Raw genomic sequence first — 26677 nt, forward strand, 5'->3', positions numbered from 1 at the left:
TGTACTGTATTGTATATTACCTGGGAAGACACTATTCAAAGAAGTCTGGCGGCACTCAGGCTGTAGAGAGGGCTCAGTGTGGCCAAAGTCCTGAAGATTTTACCTCCCGGTTTTGGTTGTCCACGTCCCCAGGTGGTGAAGCGAGACTGTGGCTGGGGGAGGAAGAAGCAGGGCATGAAGGAAATGACCCTTACCGTGTTCTCTTCTGTCCTTCTGATCAGCATAATCAGGGCAGTTTACCCCAGCACAAAAATGATGATTTGGCCATTTTTGGTGAGCCTGAAGTGAGTGTGGTCACTCATTTTGCGCCAGTCCTGAGCAAAAGGCCGTCCTGCAGAGCAGTCAGAAGAAATGGCTGACCCTGTGCCTGGAGAGCTAGTGGCAAGGCCAGTCTGGCATGAGGGAAGAAGCCTGGTCGCTTCAGTGAGGTTTCCACAGGCATGCCCTGGTTCCCTGAACCTCTAGCGGGAGTAGCTTATTGATTGAGCAAGCCTTTCGCCTCTCTGGGAAGCGGGGACTGTGCTGGATGTTCCCAGACCAAAGAGAGTCACTTTTGACTACATCATCTTCAAGGGGACAGCCTGGGCAGAAGCTTCTCCTCATTTTTAACACTAAAATCCAAGGAAGCCGTGGAGGAAAGGATCCATTCCTACTGCAGGTAGAAACGGGAATAGTAGAACTCTCAACTAGTAAATACATCTTTGTATCTTTGCTTGAACTGCCAAAGGAAGGGTCACAAAGTGTTTTTCCTGATGGGAGAAGTGGGTCGGGTTGCAGGGCTGTGGAGTGACAACTGCACTGAATGACACTTTATTTTTTGGCTTTGGCTTATTATTTAGCACTGAGAAGCCCAGGGGAATTGGTGAATACAGTAGCACTTTGGGAAATTAAGATGCCCTCTGGCCTTACTTTGGAGAGAAGGCAAGCTTGGTATTCTGTGTGGCTAACTGGGAAACCTCTGTGGTCCATTTTGCATCAGAGTGGGATTAAGAGCCCTGGAGGAGATTGCCAAAGGAGTTGTTGCTTGCTTTGAGTTTTCAAAGCTTGCCTTTTGGATTTGCTGGATCAAATAATCCACTTTTTAAAAGAAAAAAAAAAAAAAGGTTTATCCTTCTAAATATGGGAGTGGGGTGGGTAGCACTGGTCCAGTGTTAAAGCGGGTAAGGAGGGAGTGGCCTACAGACTTGTTTTGCTAACTCCCTGGAGGCTTCAAGTAGCACTACTGTTCTTAAAAGGGTTTTATTTTAACTTCATCTGCTTTGTGAGCATCCAGTCCAATTGCCATTGCAGAGGCTGTGTGAGAACACCTGGCAGTGAGGAAGCCACCTTGCCCAGATGGTTGAAAAGAAAATTGGCCTGGACAGCTTGTCGTCTTTTGTCATTATGTAATGTGTTTTTTTTTTTTGTTTGTTTTAAAGGACTAATGTGTATTACAGTGTTAAATAAAAGTGTAACATACTAAGTGTATAGAATAAAAGTGCAATAACAAAAAAAAAATTACTTTGGCACAAACTTCAGTCTTCATATTCTCTGTGTTCTTGTGCTACCTGGCTCTATGCATAGTATTATTCCAGCAGGACCTTGGTAATTGTGTGTATTTTTAAGAGACGCAACTCTGGGTTAAGTCTTCACTTAGTACAATTTTGAATAGTTGGGTTTGGTTTTATAGCGTATTCTATATACTTGGGAGACACAAATACCCAATGTGCTGTACAATAAAGATCACATTAACCTTTTAGGTTTACATCTCTTTGGCTTTGGTGTTCCCTTACCTCACTGCCCACGTTAAGAGGATGTTCCCTATTTCGTTCCATTTCTGTTGTGATCTGCAGTCAGATGTCTCCGTTTGCCTTAGGGGAGATGGATGAAACATGCTACGCCCGGATCAGGCGCCCTCCTCAGCCTGATAGCTCCTGGTCTCTGGATACTTTATATTAATCACCAGTACTAGAGGCTGGGGCAAGGGCAATGGGAGTTAGAATAGCAGAGAAGAAGGGGACAAGGTGGGACGATAGAAAGCAGTCGATTCTCCAGAGCCCATCCTGGGGTGACGCCCTTTTCTCCAGTGCCCTTTCAGCACGAGCTTGCAGCATTCTGAGTTCATACACAAACCTAGCTATTCTTTATTACACTGTGAGGGAATTGGGGATGTCATCTATATGCCGGCCTATCTGCTTTTAGATATTTTGAGTTTTCTATGCAGACTCACCCCACCGTTGAGATGTGCTTGCTCCGCAGTGCTGGACACGCACCCTCACGGGCCACCACCAGCACCGGCCACGGTGGCCGGGAAAGGTCAGCGTGCAGCACGCCTCTCCTCCCAACCTGGGTGTGTTTGCTTTGGTTTGTTTTCGGTTACCATATCATGCTGGGCTCCGGTGGCTGAGTCATTTTTTTTTTTTTTGCTGTAACTGCTTGTGATTTGACTGCCGCGGAAGGCCGGCCAGGAGGTGGCAGCACATCTTAAACAGTCGGAGTGTTTGTGCTGCTTAGAGAAGCTGGAGCTGAATCTCATGGTTTTCAGCCCGCACTCACACCCTAGTTCAGGGGTCCTCAGACTTTTTAAACAGGGGGCCAGTTCACTGTCCCTCAGACCGGTGGAGGGCCGTTGGAGAGTGCGGCCCACATTCCACACACGCGCACTGTGGGCCCGGGACGAGTCGGCTGCTAAGCAGGACAGGCAGCGGCGGCAAAGACACCCAGTGGGCCGGATAAATGTCCTCGGTGGGCCACATGTGGCCTGCGGGCCGTAGTTTGAGAACCCCTGCATAGTCCTTTACTGCAGATAAGGCTTTCATGCGTGTGAAACTCTCCAGGAACCCCAGCCACCCTTCCCAGTGAAGTCCTTCCCAGCTTGCATGCTTATGCCTTGTACCCTCCTAATGTAAAGTTCAGTGTGACTGAGTTTTCTTAACCTCCTCCCTTGCGATTATTACTTGGGAAAAAACAGGCGTGGTATATACATTTGCAGATTGGGCACACTTTTCCAAGGAACAACCCTCAGTAAGCTCGTCCCTCACTAGGACAGTTTGGGTGATCGTCCTGGTCCTGTGTCTGGGTGGGGCTCAGAGGGCAGAGGCCACCAAGCTTCTGAAGATTATTAAATTCAACTTCAAGATTTCTACCTTTAGCAGAATCCCACGGAGTGTAGTGCTAATTGAGATAGCCTCCTTTTGAGTGCAGTCACCATCAGTGGCCACATACTGATAGAGGCCTCTAGTGGCCCTTCTAGGGATGGCCTGTTCCTTTCTAAAAGGTAGCATTTCCAATCAGTGGGAAAAGTAGACTACTTGGTAAAATTGGCTATCCATCTGTCTTAGTCCATTCCTGCTGCTGTAACAAAATACCACAGACTGGGTAACTTATAATTAATAGGAATGTATGTCTCGCAGTTCTGGAAGCTAGGAAGTCCAAGATCAAGGTGCCAGCAGGTTCAGTGCGTGGTGAGGGCTGGTCTCTGCTTCCAAGATGGCACTTTTTGCTGTGTCCTCCAGAGGAGACTAACGCTGTGTCCATACAAGGCAGATGAGATGGAAGAGCCCTGTCTAGCCTAGGCGTGGTGACAGCTTCTCCCTGCTGTTAGTCTTAGGTTGGTTTCACAAAACCCTGGGTGCAGTGGCTCCATCGTATCTCACTGCAGCCTCGAACTCCTGGGCTCAAGTGATCCTCCTGCCTCAGCCTCCCAAGTAGCTGGGACTACAGGCCCATGCCATTGCCCTTAGCTACTTCTAAAAGATTTTTCTTAAGATAGGGTCTCACTATGTTGCCCAGGCTGGTCTAAAACTCCTGGAGTTCGAGACCAGCCTAATCAAGAGCAAGACCTGGTCTCTACTAAAAACAGAAAAAATTAGCCGGGCACAGTGGTGCATGCCTGTAGTCCCAGCTACTCAGGAGGCTGAGGCAGGAGGATGGCTTGAGCCCACGGTTTGAAGTTGCTGTGAGCTAGGCTGACGCCACGGCACTCTAGCCCAGGTGACAGAGCGAGACTCCATCTCAAATAAATAAATAAATAAAGTAGTGAAAGCAGGTTTTATCCGGTAACTACTGACAGTGGAGAAAGGGCTGTGCTCCATTCCTACTTGGGCAGAAGTGATCCCAGAGTTTGAAAGGGAGAGTAAGCGAGGGAGAGGCGGTTCTTGAGCAGCCAGGGGAGAGGAAACTTGGAAGGCGTGGTGTTCGTGAATGCAGCTAGGCCAGCGGTCCGGTCCGTTCTGCTGGCAGTAATTACCCTCCCACAAAGACTGGGAGGCCCTGTCCTTCCTGGCGATTATATTTCAAAGGAATGGCTTTCAGGTCTTGAAGAGGACACTTCAGAGTTGCGGGAGGTGCATATACATCTCAAAGAGACAGAGGCAGGGGGCTCAGCTGTAGCTCTTTTAGAGTAAAGGAGACTATTAATAGTCAGGCGTGGGCTAGAACTAACGGCAAATTCTTTTGGTGGGCTTGAGCTTTCTCCAGCAGACATTCGAATGGGGGGAGGGGTCTGGGTTCATCCTAGGGACACAACTTATCGTGGCCAGAAGCCATGCCAGCATTTAGCCTTCTCTTAGTGCCACGTTGCTGTTTAATTTTCACTTACTTATTTTTCCAAAATCACCTTTCCCATTCCAAGCAAACCATGTGCAGAGATCTGGATGGAGTCTTTGTGTGCCGAGAGCTCTGCAGGTCCCAAAGCCCTTTTCCATCCACTTTCCCATCTCCCCTCCGCCTCTGTGCTTCCTCCCTGCATGGACAGCAGCTGGGGCCGGGCAGCTTTCTGCCCTTCACACGCAGCCCAACCTCTGGCATAAGCTCCTGTCCTGGGCTGGGCAATTCGCCCGCACTTCAAACGGTCTGACGCTTGGCTGGGGAGCTGGAGGGCAGTGGCCATGAGGTCCCAGTGGAACCAGCTCCAGGACCCCCTATGTTTTTTATAACCCTCTCCCTTAACTAACTACCTGAGCCTTTGAGTTGTTTCCCAGTAATGATGGACTTGCACTCCTGGCCTCCAGGAAGTGGATCTCAGCCTCCCAAAGTGCTGGCATTATAGGCATGAGCCACCACACCCTGTGAAAAGATGGATTTTCTTCAAGACAAAGGGGTTGAGATTCTGCAGGCACCCTCTAAAATATATACTTTTTAATTTATCAAGAATCACAGGCCAGGCACGGTGGCTCACACCTGTAACCTTAGCACCCTGGGAGGCTGAGGCAGGATTGCTCAAGGTCAGGAGTTGGAAACCAGCTTGAGTAAGAGCAAGACCCCGTCACTATTAAAAATAGAAAGAAATTAATTGGCTAACTAAAAATATGTAGAAAAAAATTAGCTGGGCATGGTGGTACATGCCTGTAGTCCCAGATACTTGGGAGGTTGAGGCAGGAGGATCGCTTGAGCCCAGGAGTTTGAGGTTGCTGTGAGCTAGGCTGACGCCATGGCACTCTAGCCCAGACAACAGAGCTAGACTCTGTTTCAAAAAATATATAAATATAATAGAGAAAAGAAAGAAAGAAAGTCCAGGTAGAGTGGAGGGTGGCAAGAGAAAAAGAGGTAAATGGGAGAAAAACTACATTGAAAACCCTTGAGCGGTTTTGTAACTCAGTTTTTAAGGACTTTAATTTTTACTTCGTCAGCTATATTAGCATCTGGTCTATAAAAATGGTTATTATATTGGAGAGTCAAACAAGTGAGAGGAAACTAGCATGTTGTTTTCACATACTTTTCTTTGTTGCCTTTATGCAATGTTTTTCCTTGTTTTTGTAGAGCAGCAACTATGTTTTCTTCATTTTAAGAATTCTGAATGGTTGGGTTTGGTTTTAGAAGTAGTCTTTTCAGTTTGAAATCATACTTCCATCTCTTTCAACACAAATGGATTTTGAGCATTCTCCATTGTCTTCAGGTCAGAGAGTGGAATTAATTAGGACTCTAATAAACTAAAATGTTTTGGGATAGCATGCCAGCAAAAAGGGTGTACTTTATAAAGGTTCAAGGATACTTAACAGAAAGAGAGGATGTTAATGCAGCATGTTCTTGGGAACCAATCAGATGCAGAAAGTTTTATCTTTGACTTGTTTCTGAACCTCTGCTTTATTTTTCAACTTGCTGTCAACTGCCACGGTTTCCATGTATTAGGAGACAATAGCGCCTTAATTCGCTTTTGTCTGTATCAAAAAAAGAAAGAAAGAAAACTACTGGATTATCTCTTTGCATGCAATGTTACAACAATCTCCTGGCCCCCACCATACTTCCTGTTATTTAAACCAGCTGCCCCAGTGTATCCTGGCTGACTGGGAGGTGCTCCATTCAGGGAATTCCTGATTTTTACCTGGAGGAGAGGTAAGAACCGCTGGCCTAATTGAGGGAACACATGTAATGTCTTAATGAGATGCAAGTTCAGCCTAGCTAAGAACCAAGTTCTTCTTTCTCACATACAGTTGAGACATCATCAATTTGATGAAATGCAGTAGATCTTTAGCCTATACTTCTCTTACTTCCAGGCCTGTGTGGTGACTTGGATTTCTCACAGGCTCCTTAAACCTAACTTATCTCCAAATGGACTCTTCATCTGCCTTGCCAAAGCTCTTCCTTTTCCTGCATTCCCTGCCCTGGCAAATGGAGCCACCCAAACTTAGAAACACGGATGCACCAAGTTCCTCGGAGCTTGTACAGAATTCCTGACCCTCTCTGACTTTCCACATACAAAAGGTCTTCCCCATTCTAGCAATTCTGTCTTGTATATCTGTCCTAATCTGTTGCCTTCTTTTTCTCTCCTCTCCTGTGGCTTTGATTCAGGTCTTCCTAGTCTCTCTACAGGATTACTGCAGTAAACTCTTAACAGCTTTCCTCCCCTCTAATCAATTCCTACTCCATACTGTCCTTAAGTTTTCTTTCTTTTTTTTTATTTTTTTTCCTGCTTTTTTTTTTTATTTCGGCATATTATGGGGGTACAGATTTTAAGGTTTCAATAAATGCCCATTTCCCCCCATTTTTTTAAAAATTTTTTTTTATTTTTTATTTTCTTGAGAGAGTCTCGGTTTGTTGCCCAGGCTAGAGTGAGTGCCGTGGCGTCAGCCTAGCTCACAGCAACCTCAAACTCCTGGGTTCAAGCAATCCTGCTGCCTCAGCCTCCCAAGTAGCTGGGACTACAGGCATGCGCCACCATGCCCGGCTAATTTTTTATATATATATTAGTTGGCCAGTTAGTTTCTTTCTATTTATAGTAGAGACGGGGTCTCGCTCTTGCTCAGGCTGGTTTCAAACTCCTGACCTCGAGCAATCCACCCGCCTTGGCCTCCCAGAGTGCTAGGATTACAGGCGTAAGCCACCACGCCTGGCCTAAGTTTTATTTCTTAAACACCAGTCTATTCCTTGATGAAAAATCCTACAAGATGACTGGGCATGGTGGGCCATACTTGTAATACCAGCACTTTGGGAGGCCAGGAGTTCAAGACCAGCCTGGGCAACATAGCAAGACCCCATCTCTACAAAAAATTAGCTTGGCATGATGGTGTGCACCTGTAGTCCTAGCTACTCCGGAGTTCAAGGTTACAGTGAGGAGTGGTGGTGTGCCACTGCACTTGGGCTTGGGTGACAAAGTGAGACTCTGTCTCAAAAAAAAAATCCTACAAGATGAATATTCCATCCAAAACATAGGCAAAGGACACAAACAGACCACCTCATGGAAGAGAAAAATACTCATTTATATATGTGATGAAAAGTTGTTTCTCCTCATTAAGAAGTAACCGTGGCCGGGAGCGGTGGCTCACGCCTGTAATCCTAACACTCTGGGAGGCCGAGGTGGGTGGATTGCTTGAGGTCAGGAGTTCAAAACCAGCCTGAGCAAGAGTGAGACCCCGTCTCTACTATAATAGGAAGAAATTAATTGGCCAACTAATTTATGTAGAAAAAATTAGCGGGGCATGGTGACACATGCCTTTAGTCCCAGCTACTTGGGAGGCTGAGGCAGTAGGATTGCTTGAGCCCAGGAGTTTGAGGTTGCTGTGAGCTAGGCTGACGCCAGGGCACTCACTGTATCCTGGGCAACAAAGCAAGACTGTCTCAAAAAGAAAAAAAGAAGTAACCATGACATTTTTTTCAACTATCCAATGGGCAGAGAATTGACAGTATGATTATAAGAGTATGAGGAAATACTCCTCCGTACCATTGTTGGTAGTGCAATGGTTTCGATGGCATTTTGGCAATGTTTTGGATGTGTGGAGAAGCGCAAACCGCCTAGTATACCCCAGCCTCAATTACTGTAGTTGGTCTAAGGCCAATGCCTACCCTGATTGCCTCAGGGGGAAAGTATTTTGTAAATAATAGCTAATATTTACTGGGTGCTTGCTATATTCTAGGTGCTTTATGACCGTTAACTCATTTAATCCTCACAATACTCCTGCAAATACTATTATTATTATTATCCCCATTTTAAATATAAGAAAACTGAGGCACAGAGGATAACATTTTGCACAAGGGGTGGAGCTGGGATTACCGGCACTATATTTACCTAGGGAGATCTAGCTCAACTGCTATTTTCTGCATGGAGCCTCGCTTCCGCTGGTCGTTTTTTTTTTTTTTTTTTTTGTGATAGTCCACATCATCTACAATAGGAATTTGTTTATGTAAAATTCGCTCCTTTGTTACCATCAACAGGCCTTCTCTAATTGCTTTGTGTATCTCATCCCAATTCTGTGTGACTGAGCTCCGAGGAACTCCCTCCACCTCTCATTCCGATTCTTTTTCACAGTATCCTGGCCAACGCCATCCTGGTCCACGCTGGGTACATGGTTAAGACCTCGGAGAAGGTTTTGATTATCCTAACATAGATAGGCCTAACAAACGCTATCGTACCTTTCTGTAGGGCCAATGGCATATCTTTACAAATGTGAACACATTTCCCCGAGACTGAGACAGACACACAGCAACTTTCCCACATACAACAGGGGGAGCACGCGCCTGGGCAAGGTCAGCTGCGCCCCGCAGCCGAGCACCGCACGCCGACCTTCCCGGCTTTCCTACGCCAGGAGGACTGGCCCGGAACCTTCCTGCGAAGCGCAGGGGGCCCGCCCGGACAACGCCGCGGAACACACAACACAGCGAGGACTAGTAGGTCCACTATATGCCTGGAATTTTTAGCTCATCTACGTGTTCCCGGAGAAAATAGCCTTAAATGTTTGCACTTGTTAAAGTCCCGAGTGACTATTACCTTTTTTATATCTTAAGAAATATCATAATTAATTGATTCCAAGAGAGTTTCTACTGCTTTTTGGTTAGGCGTATATGTGGACAGCCCACTTGAAACGAATAAGGAAGGCGGGGGAAGAAAGCGGAAGCCGCGGGGCCTTCTAAGTCAAAAAGTCTCCGGAGCTTGCGCCAGGCTTTTCGCGGCGCCCCGGCCTTAGACGCAGGTCTCGGAAGCGAGCAGGGGAGAAGGCGTCGTTGCCGGAGCTGAGACCGGGCGGCCGGAGTCCGCAGGGATGAACCTCGAGTTGCTGGGTGAGGAGGGCTGTGCCTGCATATCGGAGAGCCCTTTGGTACTGGAAAGGAGGGAACCCGGGCGGGAGGGGAGTCAGGCTGCAACCTTAGGGACACTTCTGCGATGGGTCATTGGGCACACCTGATATGGAGCATCAGCAGCAGGAGGAAACCCAGTTCTTCCCAGGTAGAATGCATTGCCTATCCCGAAGCCACTTTCAGATCAATTCTGTAATGATAGGGACAAACAGTTTGTGACTTAGCTGTGATTACGAGGATCGCAGGGATTGAAGTAGCCCAGAGCAGGCAGGACCAGCATTGTTGGAGATGGAATCTGAAGACGTGAGGGGTTTGGAGACTTGTCAGGGGGTGGGGTGCCTAGATGGGGTAAGTGTCTTTATAGAAACAAGGGATGTCTAAGGAGAGGACTTGAAGATCATCTGGTAGAAGTCTCTAATTGAACAGATGAAAAAAGGCTCAGAGGGTCGTGACCAAGCACTAAGCAAATAAATGGCATAGTTGGCACTGGAATCCAGTTATCCTGACTTCCTATTTACTGCCCTTTACTTCTAGGGACAGTGCATAAAAAATCAAGGTGTAAACTACGGAGCAGTTGCATTTCATGCTCCTCACTTTGAGTCGCTTCCTAAGCCCTTACCCAGATTGTTTAAAACTGTAGGTCCTTTTTTCTGGGCTTTTGTTAGGTGACCTTTAGCATGGTAGCCTGGGGATATCTGAGGTTTTCAAGAACTCCTACATGACTTGCTGTCCTTAATGGCTAGGTTTCTCTTTAAAAAAACAAAAAATTCAGAAGATGTGTCCAAAGAATTACAAAGATATTTAAGAAATGGTGTTTGCCTTTAAAGAGCTTTTCCTTAAGGAGGGAGTTTAAGGTGATTTTGCAACATACCACGACTGTTAACATAATGTAGGCAGGCCTATAAGAGTCATCACCAGTTGCTAAGAATGTTTGGAAGAGGGAGTGAATTGGGGCAGAGGAAAAAAGGCAATCAGGAAAACAAAAACAAATCTTCCAAAACCTGTGGAGGAGTTGGAATTTTAAGTGGACTTTTAAGGTTGCTAAAATATCAACAGACCGAAGTATGGAGATATGGGGGGGAAGGAATGCTCAATAGGAATATATCTGAGCTAAGGCATCAGTGAGAGAAGACCTAAAGAATCTTTATCCTTGGCCACGTTGTGGGTACTATGAATAAAAGGTCAAGAGATGGGGTTGGTGCCTTCTATTTTATGTAGGCTCTTGAGTTTGAAGCTGAAAAGTTTATGCTTTTTAAGGAAGGTAGAGTAAATCAATTGAAGGGTTTTGACCTCAGAGTTATGACTTTGTAAGGGTTATGTGACAGCAATGTATAGTTAAGTCTTGGAGGGGTGTAAAACCAGTTTGGAGGGCCATTGTAGATGAATGATAAGGAAGGCCTGAGCTGGGAGATGGAAAAAAAAAAGACACTGAGAGGGTAGAGACGACAAATTTGAGTATTGATTGCATGAGGCAGTGGTGAGGAACAGAGTGAAGTGAAAAATCATGGGAGCAAATAATGGTGCTAATGATGACATTTAAGGACATTGGGAAAAGACAGCTTTAGATATGTTGAGTGTGGATCTAGGGCTCAGGAGACAGGTTTGGATTTCTGAGAGATCTGTAATCCCACAGGTGGGCTAATTGAAACCTTATGAGTAGAGGACATGATCAAGGGAGAAAGTAGTAAAGATGGAAAAGAAAATTTCCAAGGACAGAATTTTGAAAAATTACCAATGCTTAGGGGATAAGGGGAGAAATAAATGATATAATAAATTAGCTAACAATTATATAGTACTTACTATGAGCAAGGCACATTTTCAAGTGCCTTCTGTGTAAAGGTAGGAGATACTACAGGTTCATGTGGGGCCTTTTCATAGAAGCCAGTTGTAGAGCAGTTGAGGCTGAAAGTGAAAAAGGGCTGCTCTGTTTAGTCATTGGGCAGCTTGGAGCCCCTCAGCAACTGGAGCAGAAGCCAGATTCAATGACTTTAGAAAGGATTGGGAGACAAAATAGAGGCAAAAGTTTGACTCTTATTTTTAAAAAGTTAAGGATAGAGGAAAGGTGATAGGCTAGTACTTTGAAAGAGATAGCAGGGTCTTGGGAAAGGGTTTTCTCTTTTTTTCATTTAAGCACTTTATATGGGATACAAAATTATTCTAATCATAGCAGGTGGGGGAAGAGTAGAAATAAATTTAAAAGAAGGGACCTAGGTAGAGGAGGAATTAAAAAGAAAGGAACTCAACTCAGGTGCTTATGAAAATATGAAGCAGGTTTGGAATCACTGAATTAGATCTGCTTTATGACAGTGATTGAGACTATTTTGGAGAGAAGGTGGTATCTGCTGGAATCTTTTTTTTTTTTTTTTTTTTTTTTTTTTGAGACAGAGTCTCGCTTGTTGCCCAGGCTAGAGTGAGTGCCATGGCATCAGCCTAGCTCACAGCAACCTCAAACTCCTGGGCTCAAGCAATCCTGCTGCCTCAGCCTCCCGAGTAGCTGGGACTACAGGCATGCGCCACCATGCCCGGCTAATTTTATATATATATTAGTTGACCAATTAATTTCTTTCTATTTATAGTAGAGACGGGGTCTCGCTCTTGCTCAGGCTGGTTTCGAACTCCTGACCTCGAGCAATCCGCCCGCCTCAGCCTCCCAGAGTGCTAGGATTACAGGCGTGAGCCACCGCGCCCGGCTTTCTGCTGGAATCTTTAACCCTGTGATTTGAAGGGTGGAAATGGCAGCTACCCTGATTTGCTCCCATCCTGAAAGCTAAAGACAGAGAAAAGTACAGTTGCTTCTCTGAGAAGCAAAGATGCTTTCTACCATGCTTCTAAGATGGTGTAAGAGTCTCTTCAAGAGGCTTCACCAGGAAGGAAAAAATGAAAGAGAGCAAGAGGAAAGCCATAGCATTCTCTGGCTGTGTTTCATGCCATTGCTCCTAGTCACATCCCCTGTGCAAACCACTCAGGTTCAGCTATCTCCATCCGGGGAGGTTAAGCCTCCCTCATTACTACTCCGATTACCTCCCCTCTACCATCTCTACTCTAGGGTCTCAGGAAGCCCCAGAGCAGAAAGCTGAAAGCTAGGTGAAGACTTGGTTTCCAGGACCTCTTCCAAAAGCTCTCTTACTAACTAGTATAGGAAAGGGAGAGGGAAGCCTGGCCTTTGCTTCGGTGGGTTCCTTAGGTTTCGGAGACATCCCTTGGCCACTGTCAAAGGAAGGTGGCCATTTGAATGGTTGCTCCGCATCAAAAAAGCCCTGCCAGAGAGAGGGGCCTCAGGCCCTGGTTCTTTCCAGGTGTCAGGTGTGGCCCTCAGTTCCCAACCCTCCAGGCACCAGCAGCGAAGGCGCACAGGCCCTGGGGCTCAGATTGGTCTCCCGCCCTACCTACTGGGACAGGAAGGGGTTTTCTTGAATGATAAAGCAGATTCCTGGCTGATACTTAGGAAGGAATATTTAGCATAGGAAGGTCAGACAATTTAAAAAGTCTGGGTCCAGAAGATAAAAATCTCTGAAAATGACTGAGTTTTGAAGCCAGAAAGTTAATGGTTACAGATAAAAAGGAGAAAGGAACAGAAGTGATGTGATTTGGGAGCATACTAAAGGACATCTGGCCAGGTAAAGGAAATGAGTGATAATGTGTTTTTAATGTGGTCTTTCAAGTGGCCCATAGGCGAGATACTAATTTCACTTATGCAACCATTTTCCCCTGCTGTGTATCAGGCAGTGTGCACTGGAGATACAAAGTTAAATAAGACAGTTTTTAAAACTTATTTTCAGTACAAATTACAGTAAGAAATGTAATTTCTGTCTTAACCCATTTTATATACATGCATATTTAACTAAATTTCTCGAAATTATACTTAAATCCTTGTCGTGCTCAGTGTTCTCATATTTTCTTTTCTAATGTGTTGAAAAACTTGTTGCGACTCACTATATAGATTTATCTATTTATGGTAGATTGAGTCCTTCTGTTTGGAAAACGTTGACGTAATCTACCACCTTTGCCCTGGTAAATACGTGTAGCTAAGAGAAGGGACAAACATAAGTAACTGTATAGTATGGAAAGGAAGGCTTATGGGAATCCAGCTGAAAGCAATTAAGAGCAATTGCTTCTGCATTGTTGGTGGGACTGACAGTAGAATTTGGGGGTGATTTTACAGAGAAGTGCCACTTAGACATTACAGATGGAGTAGGATTTTTTCAGAGGGACAAGTTGGAGAACATAATTTCCAGTGGAGAGAACAGCAGGGGCAAATATTGTGAGGCATTAATATATGTGGTATGTTCAGGAAATGGTCAGTAATCTGCAGCTGGTGCTGGGGGTGGGGTGGGTAACTCCAGGTTTTATACTAGGTGCTGATGGGGAATTAATCAAAGATAAAATGGAAAATACTGGTTGGGGCCAGATTGAAATTACTTTTTAAAATTATACTTAGGAGTTTTGTATATTACTTAGCAAGGAAAGTTTTAGCAGGTGAGTGATATATGATTTGGGGCTTAGAAGTCTCGCTCTGGCAGCTTTGTGAAAGATTGAGGGAGGCAAGTCTGGAGCCGGGGAGATGTAATCACGGTGGTGATGCGATGGAGGGGGAATGGGCTCAATCTAGACACCTGCAAGTTGCATGTCTAAAAGAAATACTGATAGTGCCCTCACCTGTCAGAGGAGGCAGATGGAAACTGCTACTCTGGACCTAAACCATTACAAGAGGGAGGAATTGGTTGGCAAGTAGAAATAGTAGGACTAGTGGGAGAAAAGGTCCATGAAATTTTGGAGCTCATGGCAATCAAATCTTTAAGGAGGTGGCTGTTAAGTAATTCAGAGAACAGACATTATTCCATGTCATGAGACTGGGAGGAGGAAGGCTTGAGAGACCCGGAAGGCTAAAATGCAGTTTGGGGAAAGGATCCGAAGGGAGAGGAAGGAGGAGGTGCCTGAAGAAGCTGGTGTGGTTGCGCTGAAGCTGTCCGAGCACACATTCCGAAAGGGCTCAGACAAGAGGGGCATATGTGAGGTGAACAGATTAGGGTAGCACAGGCTTTTAAGAGCAGTGTTAGGAAAGCTAATGTGATTGAAAGCCAAGATTGTAAAAATGAAACAAGAAAGGTTTTTCAGCATTATGTGGGAGTATGAAGAACAAGGAAGTCTTCTGCTTGGGCTGGATGGGGCAGATTCATTCATTCAATGCTTAGTTATCTTGTGTGTGCCTACTGTGGGTTTTATAGGCAAAAGGGAGTGGAATGCATAAATTCTTATTTTCTTTTGCCTTTGGCAAAAAGGATGGTTTTTCAAAGCAAATAGAATGAAGTGAAGTTGCCAAGAAAAGCCCTCAATAGGTAGAGGTTTTAGGTAGGTCACTTGGCTCCTATTGCTTGGTTGAATTACATTCCTTGGCCCTGAAGCAGCTTGCTCATGAAGTCACTGTTAGTGATCTTTGAGGATTTGAGGAGAAAGGAAAACATGCTGAAGCAGATGGGCAAATTAACTTTCAATAAAGGGCAGGTGTGTTTTGCAAATCATAAAGTAGTAACCTTGAGGTCAAATTCAGGCAAGATTCTAGAGGCTTTTTGTAGTTTTTGTGAAAAGTGTGGTTTCTGCTTTAGATCCCAATTTTGCCAGTTTTTAAATGAACTTAGGAAATGACAATCTTTAAGTCTTTCTTCATCTATAAAATGAAGTGTAATAGTACCCATTTAATAGTGAATTTAGAGGATTGAATAAGATAATACATACATACACACACACATATATACATATATATATATAAGTTCTAGTACAGGATCTGGCCCATTCAATAAGTGGTAGCTGTTGAAGACCTATGGGCCTTTCTAGATGCAAATTTATTGCATTTATCAATGGAAGTTTAGCTGAGTGTGGTGGCAAACATAACTACTCCAGAGGCTGAGGCAGGAGGATCACTTGAGCCCAGTTCAGGGCTTGTAGTGCCCTATGATTGGGCTTATGGATAGCTACTTCACTCCAGCCTGAGCAACATATGGAGACCCTCTATTTAAATGAAAGAATGAATGAATGGAAGTTTGAGCACTTCAAAGAAATGATGAGCCAGCGTGAATTTACATCTGGAAAGGCCCATGGGTCTTTGACCTGTTGAGGTTCTTTCATTTGATGCTTTTCAAATTAACATAGTACATATGTGTCAAAACAGTGGAAACAATACAAGTGACATACTCCTCCCCTCTTGCTCTGTTGCTAGAGTGCAGTGGCATCCTCATAGCTCACTGTAGCCTCAAATTCCTGGGCTCAGGCGATCATCCTGCCTCAGCCTCCCAGAGCCCTAGGATCACAGGTGCAAGCCATTGTGCCCAGCCTAGTTTTTTAAAAACAATTATGTAGTCTATTTCTTTTATTAGAAATGGCTGAAGAATGTTTTTTCAGCATCTATGGAAAGGATCATTAATAATGAATATAGAGAATTTTGCGTTTAGTCAACCACCAGATTGTGTTACAACCTAAATGCTATTATTAATTAGGAAGGAGAGTGATCACTGCTGTTAATAAAGGTTTCAGAGAGTAGTTGGGACTCAAGATAATTTGACTGATTTGATTCTTGCCTTTCCTTTTCATTTTAGTAAATACAGAAATAAATCATGAAATCCCCAAAGGGTATGGTAGGCAAAGACTATTGCTAGACCTGAATATGTCAACAATTCTCAAACTTTTTGGGTCTCTGGATCCCTTTTACATTTCTAAGAAGTTGAGGATTCCCAAAGAGCTTTTGTTTATGTGGGTTATATCTACTGATGTTTACCAATTTAGAAGTTAAATAGAATTTTAAAGCTTATTATTTAAAAGTAACCATAATAAATCCATTACATGTTTATGTAAATATTTTGTTTTTGAAAACCAAAGCTATTTAATGAGAAGATTGGGATTGTTTTCCATTTTTACCAGTCTCTTTAAAGTTTGCCTAAATAGAAGTTGGCATTGGCCGGGCGCGGTGGCTCACGCCTGTAATCCTAGCTCTCTAGGAGGCCAAGGCGGGCGGATTGCTCGAGGTTAGGAGTTCGAAACCAGCCTGAGCAAGAGCGAGACCCCGTCTCTACTATAAATAGAAAGAAATTAATTGGCCAACTAATATATATACAAAAAATTAGCCGGGCATGGTGGCGCATGCCTGTAGTCCCAGCTACTTGGGAGGCTGAGGCAGGAGGATTGCTTGAGCCAGGAGTTGGAGGTTGCTGTGAGCTAGGCTGACGCCATGGCACTCACTCTAGCCTGGGCAACAAAGAGAGACTCTGTCTCAAAAAAAAAAATAGAAGTTGGCATGGATAGAGTGAATCTGCCTCTGCATTCACTCTGTTGCAATATCAGGTCACATAGCCTCAGGAAAACTCATCTGTATTCTTAGGAGACAGTGAAAGTAAAAAAGACATCTTAGTATGATAATGAAAATAGTTGCGACCTCATGGAGCCCCTGAAAGGGTGTCAGTTCCTCCTTCCCTTTGCCAGTCACTGCTGTATGCTGTTCATGACTTCTGTGATCCTTGGTATGTGGCACATGTTCCATCAACTCTTTGCTTTGCTTTGTTGCAGAGTCCTTTGGGCAGAACTATCCAGAGGTAAGAGTATTGTTTTCTTGTGATTTTTAGGAACATGGTAACTACTTGTGGTTTGTTAGTATGGAAAATGCTTTTTGGTCCTTGTTTTTTGACAAACGTTGAGTGTGATAATATATCTTTTGCTATGATGAGGAAGTAAATATAATTTTGATTGGGGGAAATAGATAGGCGATATTGGCTGGAAATCTTACCATAATGTTGTAATCTTTTTTTTTTTGAGACAGAGTCTCGCTTTGTTGCCCAGGCTAGAATGAGTGTCATGGCGTCAGCCTAGCTCACAGCAACTTCAAACTCCTGGGCTCAAGCGATCCTGCTGCCTCGGCCTCCCAAGTAGCTGGGACTATAGGCATGCGCCACCATGCTCAGCTGATTTTTTCCTATATATATTAGTTGGCCAATTAATTTCTTTCTATTTATAATAGAGGTGGGGTCTCGATCTTGCTCAGGCTGGTTTCAAACTCCTGACGTTGAGCAATCCGCCCGCCTCGGCCTCCTAGAGTGCTAGGATTACAGGCATGAGGCACCGCGCCCGGCCATAATGTTGTAATATTACAGTTCATTTTCCTTTAAATGAAAAAAAAACAAACAAACTTTAATTGAAGGTTTTTCCACAAACAGCACCATTACCTGTACATGTTTTTTTTTCTGTGTGCTTTTCCAGTTTTGATCATGCTTTTACAGTAATAATATGTATGCTATAAGTATACTTTACTTTCTTTTTTTTGAGACAGAGTCCACTCTGTTGCCTGGGCTAGAGTGCTGTGGCATCAGCCTCGCTCACAGCAACCTCAAACTCCTGGGCTCAGGTGATCCTCCTGCCTCAGCCTCCCAAGTAGCAGGGTCTACAGGCACGCGCCATCATGCCCCGATAATTTTTTTACGTATATACTTTTAGTAGTCGAGCTAATCTCTTTCTATTTTTTTTTTAGTAGAGATGGGGTCTCGCTCTTGCTCAGACTGGTCTCAAACTCTTGAGCTCAAATGATCAGCCCGCCTCAGCTTCCCAGAGTGCTAGGATTACAGGCTTGAGCCACCACGCCTGGCCCATGGCCTGTACTTTCTTTTTTTTTTTTTGAGACAGAGTCTCGCTTTGTTGCCCAGGCTAGAGTGAGTGCCGTGGCGTCAGCCTAGCTCACAGCAACCTCAAACTCCTGGGCTCAAGCAATCCTACTGCCTCAGCCTCCCGAGTAGCTGGGACTACAGGCATGCGCCACCATGCCCGGCTAATTTTTTCTATATATATTAGTTGGCCAATTAATTTGTTTCTATTTATAGTAGAGACGGGGTCTCGCTCTTGCTCAGGCTGGTTTCGAACTCCTGACCTGGAGCAATCCGCCCGCCTCGGCCTCCCAGAGAGCTAGGATTACAGGCGTGAGCCACCACGCCCGGCCTGTACTTTCTTAAGTGTAAAAATATTTTATAACACTTGAATATGTTTCAGTATAGTCATTGTGTTTATTTATTTATTTATTTTTTGAGACAGAGTCTCACTTTGTTGCCCAGGCTAGAGTGAGTGCCATGGCGTCAGCCTAGCTCACAGCAACCTCCAACTCCTGGCTCAAGCAATCCTCCTGCCTCAGCCTCCCAAGTAGCTGGGACTACAGGCATGCGCCACCATGCCCGGCTAATTTTTTGTATATATATTAGTTGGCCAATTAATTTCTTTCTATTTATAGTAGAGACGGGGTCTCGCTCTTGCTCAGGCTGGTTTTGAACTCCTGACCTCGAGCAATCCGCCCGCCTCGGCCTCCCAGAGAGCTAGGATTACAGGCGTGAGCCACTGCGCCCGGCCAATATATAAAATAATTTGACTTCCCAAATGCTACACATATAGGCTACTCCAGGGCTTTTTGTTTTAAATACTTTTTTTTTGGAATAAATTCTCTGAACTATGGTTACTGGATCAACAGGTATGACTCTTTTAATGACTTGTGTTATATTTATTTTGCCAATTTGCCCTCCAAAAAGTTTGTACTAAGTGATAGTGGTAATGTAAGGGATTGATTACATATGTTTCCAAAAATCCATAGTTGGCTTTTATAAATATTTCTTCATTTTAGCTATTTTAATAGGTACAAAGAGGTTAGTATGGTATACATTATAATTTAAATACAGGCCAGGAACGATGGCTCACACCTGTAATCCTAGCACTCTGGGAGGCCGAGGCGGGAGGGGATCGCTCAAGGTCAGGAGTTTGAGACCAGCAACAGTGAGATCCCATCTCTACTAAAAATAGAAAGAAATTAATTGGCCAACTAAAAATATATAGAAAAAATTAGCTGGGCATGGTGGCATGTGCCTGTAGTCCCAGCTACTCGGGAGGCTGAGGCAGGAGGATTGCTTGAGCCTAGGAGTTTGAGGTTGCTGTGAGCTAGGCTGACACCATGGCACTCCAGCCTGGGCAACAGAGTGAGACTCTTGTCTCAAAAAAAAAAAAATTCAATAGAAGTTTCATAAATGATAGAGAAATTTCAGAAAATAATTTGGCTGCCTGGCTATTATTGTCTGTATTCTTGTATTTGTTTTAATTTTTAGGAGGCTGATGGAACTTTGGATTGTATCAGCATGGCCCTGACTTGCACCTTTAACAGATGGGGCACACTGCTTGCAGTTGGCTGTAATGATGGCCGGATTGTCATCTGGGATTTCTTGACAAGAGGCATTGCTAAAATAATTAGTGCACACATCCATCCAGTCTGTTCTTTATGGTAAGGAATTTTTAAATTAACATGTTAAATATGAAGGGAATGAATGATGACACTATTTGCCAATCTCAATGTAGACATTTTAATATTTAAAGTTTTAAATATTCAGCCATTAGTAATATAGTTTCTCATAGTTTATGTAGAATCCTGAACCCATGCCGTCCCTGAAGCACCTTTGTGAGGAGAAATTCATTGCAGTATGGATCTCTGTCAGGCTCTGTCTGAGAATATCCTAAGACTGAAATGAAATACTGCAGCTGTAGTATAATTGCGATATTTACCTTTCATTTCAAGTAAAAAGTCTTGGTTAGGACTGAAAGTCATCTAGTCCAGCTTTGTCTGAGTTACTGAATTCCAGCAATTTTAGTGATCACAAGCCTGCCTGTTCCTTCAGTGAAATATACTTATTAAGGCTTTTTGTATCAAAGAAAGAAATAGCTGAAATCTGCTGTTATATAAATTCTCATTGATTTTACTCTTTTTTTTTTTCTTTTTTTTTTTCTTTTTTTTTTTTCTTTTTTTTTCTCCTTTTTTTTTTCTTTCAGCATATTATGGGGGTACAGATTTTAAGGTTTCAATAAATGCCCATTTCCTCCCCTCCCCCACAAGTCTGAGTCTCCAGCATGACCATCCCCCAGATGGTGCACATCTCACTCATTATATATGTATATACCCGCCCCTCTCCCACCTGCCCAATACCCTATTACTGTAGTACCTATGTGACCACTTAGGTGCTGCTCAGTTAATACCAATTTGCTGGTGAGTACATGTGGTGCTTGTTTTTCCATTCTTGGGAAACTTCACTTAATAGTATGGGTTCCAGCTCTAACCAGGAAAATATAAGATGTGCTGTATCACCATTGTTTCTTAGAGGTGAATAGTGATTTTACTCTTACTCTCTGAAATTATTTGCTTCAGAAAATTTGATTTTGAGGCAGCATATTTAAAAAAAATGAATTTGGGGCCAACAAAAAGCCTCTAATCAGATTAAGTTTAATTAAATTGTAACTGGTTCCTTTTGTCTGAATGGAAGCAGTAGTATATTACAAAACACGGAATGAGAGGATGCCTGAATCCCAGTCTAGTTTTGGCCGTGAATATACTGGTGGCTTGGGCCAAAACTTTCATATGCAAAATGTAAGCACTGGTGTAGATGATCCGCTGGTTCCTTCCTGCTCCTTTGTGTTTCTTTTTGTATATTCTTGCAGTAAAGATCTAAATAGCTTTAAGAAATATATATACAATTTACATAACATAAAATTCACACAGTTAAAGTGTACAATTCACAGGTTTTTATATATTCAGAGTTGTGTAACCATTATCACAGTTTAATTTTAGAATGCCTCCCTATTAAAAATGGGTGGCCAGGTGCTGGTGGCTCATGCCTTTGATCCTAGCACTTTGGGAGGCTGAGGTGGGGGGATTACTTGAGATCAGGAGTTCGAGACCAGCCTGAGCAAGAGCAAGACCCCATCTCTACTATAAGTAGAAAAAATTAGCTGGGCATGGTGGCATGTGCCTGTAGTCCCAGCTACTGGGGAGGCTGAGGCAGGATTGCTTGAGCCCAGGAGTTTGAGGTTGTAGTGAGCTGTGATGATGCCACTGCATTCTAGCCAAGACAACAGAGTGACACTGTCTCAGAAAAAAGAAAAAAAAACAGTGTGTATCTATTTTTTTATAAAGTTATATACTCATCATTTAAAAAAATCATGGAAAATAAAAGTAGAAATAACTGATATTTTCCATAGTCTTACTATCTAGATGTTAATACTATAAATATTTTGATAAATTTCTGTAGTTTTTTTAAAGCATAGTTTGTGATGGTGCTATATTCTTTTATATCGTGCCTTTTTCTTCCTAATGGTGTCTAGACATTTTCTTGTTTGAGTATCCTTTAAAAACTCTTTATGGCTACATATCTTCTGATGAATAAACCATAATTTACTTAACCATATATTGTTTTCTTCTGTTACTTAATATTTAGCAAACATCTTTGTGTATAAAGTTTTTCTCTCATATATTCATTCGTTCAGCAACTGTCAGACATGAATTACATTCCTGGTACTATGTTAGGCACTGGTGACACAAAAACAAATGAGAAATTCTTGATTATTAGGGTGAGATGGGTGTGTGTACAGGTACATGTAATAAAGCTTTGTATGAGAACTATGTTTGAGATTTAGTGGAGGTAAATGTGCAAAGAAGGAAGTGATTAGTTGTATCAGAGGGCAGAAAAAGGCTTCATAGATGAGATTAATTTCTAACCTCAAACTTGTAAGATGAATAGTTGTTTGCCAGGTGTATTCCAGGTCACGGGCACTGTACAGACAGGGGCATATCAGCTTGAAACAAGTATGGTAAGATGGGGAACTACAGCTATTTCAGGGTAGCTGGATTGTGGTGTGGGAAGAGTCTCGGTGAACTGAGATCCTCGTGGAGAACCTTGTATGCCATACTCATGAATTTTAACCTTGTTTTGTGTGTATTGTGAAGTTGAAAGATTTTGGTGGGAAAATGACATGATTAGTTTTTATTTATTTATTTTTTTAGAGACAGGGTCTTGCTCTGTTTCCCAGACTGGAGTGCAGTGGTGTGATCATAGCTCATTGCAGCCTGCAGCTCATGGGCTCAAGCGATCCTCCTGCCTCAGCCTCTTGCGTAGCTAGGACTACAGGTGTGCATCACCATCCCTGGCTGAGTTTGAACTCCTGGCCTCAAGTAGCCCTCCAGCCACAGCCTCCCAAAGCACTAGGATTACAGGCGTGAGCTACCCTACTCTGCTTGAGCTTTTATTTTAGAAAGATCTTTAGAGCAACACATGGGAAAAGAGATTGAATGGAACTGAGAGTGAAGATAGGAGAACTGCTGCGGTCTAGGCTAGAGATGATGAGAGTTGCGGTAGGATTGGAGCCAAGTGAGACAAATATGAGAAATGGTAGAAATAAGAGGACTTAGTCATTAATTAGAATAGGGGTATGAGTGAATTGGAAAAGTAAAAATGTTTCTTGGGTTTTTGGCTTGGCTGAAGATATTCATTAATGTAAGATTTGAGGGGAGAGTAGTGAGTTTGAGATCATAGTTGCATGTCTCCTGTTATATTTATGGTATTTTATTATAAATAATTGTTTTCTGGCATCTTCCCTGTACGATGGTAAGTGCAGTGAGTATAGGAACCCTGTCTGCCATTTCACTGCCATGTTCCCAGCTTCTAGAGTCATACCTGGTATACAATAAGCATTTGGATGTTTGCTGGATGAATGGGGGTGTCCTGGTGGAGATATGCAGCAGGCATTTGATTTATGATTTTTCATTACAGTAGACTTCCAGAAGTGTGTTATTAGGCGGTCAAAGGGTATGAATAGCGAGAGTTTTTTTTCTCTCCTCCAACATTTTTAACTTTTTAAAATCACAAAGTCTATATTTGATTTTTAAACACTTTTTTAAAAAAAAACAAATATAGCAAGGCGTGGTGGCTCACGCTTGTAATCCTAGCACTCTGGGAGGCTGAGGCGGGTGATTGCTCGAGGTCAGGAGTTCGAAACCACCCTGAGCGAAACCCCGTCTCTACTAAAAAATAGAAAGAAATTAATGGACCAACTAAAAATATAGATACAAAAAATTAGCCGGGCATGGTGGCGCATGCCTGTAGTCCCAGCTACTTGGGAGGCTGAGGCAGGAGGATCACTTGAGCCCAGGAGTCTGTGGTTGCTGTGAGCTAGGCTGACGCCACGGCACTCACTCTAGCCTGGGCAACAAAAGTGAGACTCTGTCTCAAAAAAATATATATATATATAAGTATGCAAAGTAAAAAATGAAAGTCCTTTGTCTACTTCTTGGAGTACACACTGTTAAAGAGTATGGAATACATCTTATCTGTAACATAGTTATATCTCTGTCTGTCTAAGACAACATAAATACATATCCACATATGTTTTTAAACAAAAATGGAGCCACACCATACATTTTGTTCTGTAGCTTGCTTTTCCACTTAACATATAGTGGATCTTTTTCTGTGTCTCATTATTTTAAATAATTGTCTATATATTATATATAACAATTATTTAACTGTTCCCTAATTTTTTTTTTTTTGAGACAGAGTATCACTCTGTCACCCGGGCTAGAGTGCAGTGGTGTCATCATAGCTCACAGCAATCTCAAACTCCTGGGCTCAAGTGATTCTCCTGCCTCAGCCTCTCAAGTAGCTGGAACTACAGGTGTGCGCCACCATGCCCGCCTAATTTTTCTGTGTTTTGTAGAGGTGGGGTCTCACTCTTGCTCAGTCTGGTCTCAAACTCCTGGCCTCAAGCAGTCCTCCCACATCAGCCTCCCGGAGTGCTAGGATTACGAGCATGAGCCACTGTGCCAGGCCTAGAATATACCTTCATGTATTATTTTAATCTTTGTGTAACATTTGAACATATTAGCGACTAAGGAAGTTTCACCAAGAGAAGTTTTATATAAGTATGATCTGTGATCAATTGTTAGCTGATTTTGTGGAAAACATAAAGAAATGGTCCAGGAAATAGAAACGAAACTAGAAGGTAGTGAACTGAAGTTGTAGGGAAATGAATGCTTACTCAGAATGAAGAACTCTCAAGCAAAGGTGCTAGGATGGGATAGATGGTCCAGGAAAGACCTTCAGTGGGACTGCCCCTGCTTAGGCTTGCTGCCTTCTTTTTGAGGATGCTACAGAAGAAACTTGATTTTTAAGATTCTTAAAGACCTGTCTGTCTTTGGGAAAGAATTAGAATTTTCAGATATGAGAACATATGGTAATTCCTAATTCTTGAGCTTATGAAGTTTGGAATTGAAGAATACTTTTTTTTTTTAAGACAAAGTCTCACTTTGTTGCCCAGGCTAGAATGAGTGCCGTGGCATCAGCCTAGCTCACAGCAACCTCAGACTCCTGGGCTCAAGTGATTCTCCTGCCTCAGCCTCCCAAGTAGCTGGGACTACAGGCATGCGCCACCATGCCCGGCTAATTTTTTCTATATATTTTTAGTTGATCGATTAATTTCTTTCTATTTTTAGTAGAGAGAGGGACTCACTCTTGCTCAGGCTGGTTTTGAACTCCTGAACTCAAGCAATCTGCCCACCTTGGCCTCCCAGAGTGCTAGGATTACAGGCGTGAGCTACTGTGCCCGGCCAAGAATACATTTTTTTTAAATGAGAGGAACCTCTTAGTTTTTAGTTCTGTTTATAATTTAATTTTTAAAATCAGATTTCCCTCCGTTATAGCAGAAATACAAGCTTACTGTGAAAGAAAAAATATAATATTGTGGAAGCATTTAAAGGGACAGTGGAATCCTAACAAACATTTTGTAGTCAAATTGTGCTTTTAAAGGTTTATCAAAATAGCAACACAACCTGTCTTTTGTTTCTCCTCACTTTTCATGTTGTGCCATTCCCAGTGGACTTCTGTTTTGGGGGACTGTTTCTTCTGATACTTACCTTCACATTTCTAAATAACATATATATTGCTTTTTCTTGGTTTGTTATTTCAGAAATTAATTACAGGCTTCCTGTTACAGTGTATTTGAATTTTAACTCACCCTCTCATCCTTCCACCATCTGTTGAAATTGGGTGAGCTGCTGGCTCTTTTGTAGTGAACTCTCATGTTTTAACATCTTTAGGCCTCTTCTTGGAGGTTCACATTCTCTGGAATGTTCCTTTAATTGTCTTTCTTAAGGGAAATCCTGGCTATTGGTGTTCTAGAGCTGGTGGGAGAGAGATACCAGAGTCGTTTTGTGTGCAAACTTGAACTTAATCCTCCATATCCACTTCCTCAGCTTACCCCTGCCGCCTTGTGTCCCTGGAGTCCTGAGTCTGGGAGTATATCTTATCTCTGATACAAATAATTATTAATATTCTCTGAGCACTTATTACGTGCCAGGCATTGGGCTAAGAGTTTTGTATGTATTTAATTCTCTGCAGGTAGATACTGTTTTTATTCCTGTGGTTTAGATGAGGAAATTGAAGCTCATAAAAGTTGTATAACTTGCGATTACATTGCCTGCTAAGTTCTTTTTTTTTTTTTTTTTTTGAGACAGAGTCTTGCTTTGTTGCCCAGGCTAGAGTGAGTGCTGTGGCGTTAGCCTAGCTCACAGCAACCTCAAACTCCTGGGCTCGAGTGATCCTTCTGCCTCAGCCTCCCGAGTAGCTAGGACTACAGGCATGCGCCACCATGCCCGGCTGATTTTTTATATATAGATCAGTTGGCCAATTAATTTCTTTCTATTTATAGTAGAGACGGGGGTCTCACTCTTGCTCAGGCTGGTTTTGAACTCCTGACCTTGAGCAATCCGCCCGCCTCGGCCTCCCAAGAGCTAGGATTACAGGCGTGAGCCACAGCGCCCGGCCGCCTGCTAAGTTCTTTAGTAGCAACTCCTCTTCATTTCAAAATTTGTGTAAATATTGGTAGCGGATTTCTTTTTCTGTTTGTTCCCTCTGGTTTTTATGTCTGTTTCCTACCTTCCTGTGGGTTACTGGAACAAGTTTTTAGAATTCCATTTTGATTTATCTATAGCTTTTTTTTTTTTTTTTTTTGAAAGAGAGTCTCACTTTGTTGCCCAGGCTAGAGTGAGTGCCGTGGCATCAGCCTGGCTCACAGCAACCTCAATCTCCGGGGCTCAGCGATCCTCCTGCCTCAGCCTCCCGAGTGGCTGGGACTACAGGCATGTGCCACCATGCCTGGCTAATTTTTTGTATATATATTTTTAGTTGGTCAATTAATTTATTTCTATTTTTGGTAGAGACGGGGTCTCGCTCAGGCTGGTTTCGAACTCCCGACCTTGAGCAATCCGCCCGCCTCGGCCTCCCAAAGTGCTAGGATTACAGGCGTGAGCCACCACGCCTGGCTATAGCGTTTTTTAGTTATTTCTTTGAATAACTTTTTAGTGGTT

At 43.2% G+C, this 26677-nt stretch overlaps 1 protein-coding gene across 3 annotated transcripts in view; it reads left to right on the forward strand.

The window, feature by feature from the left end:
• Positions 1-9326: 9326 nt before the first annotated feature.
• The window catches only part of RBBP5 (RB binding protein 5, histone lysine methyltransferase complex subunit), a 35071-nt gene continuing 17720 nt past the window's right edge, over positions 9327-26677 (forward strand). For 2 of the 3 annotated variants that reach the window (XM_020284366.2, XM_012759679.2), the window contains exons 1-3: positions 9328-9471; positions 17044-17069; positions 19605-19777. In XM_020284366.2, the coding sequence (XP_020139955.1) occupies positions 9453-9471; positions 17044-17069; positions 19605-19777 (218 nt within the window). In that variant the 5' untranslated portion in view covers positions 9328-9452. Of the gene's footprint in view, positions 9472-17043; positions 17070-19604; positions 19778-26677 lie in introns of all 3 variants that reach the window. The other variant, XM_012759629.2, reaches the window with a different exon arrangement.

Source organism: Microcebus murinus, chromosome 23, assembly GCF_040939455.1.
Source record: "Microcebus murinus isolate Inina chromosome 23, M.murinus_Inina_mat1.0, whole genome shotgun sequence".
Classification (NCBI taxonomy): Eukaryota; Metazoa; Chordata; class Mammalia; order Primates; family Cheirogaleidae; genus Microcebus; species Microcebus murinus.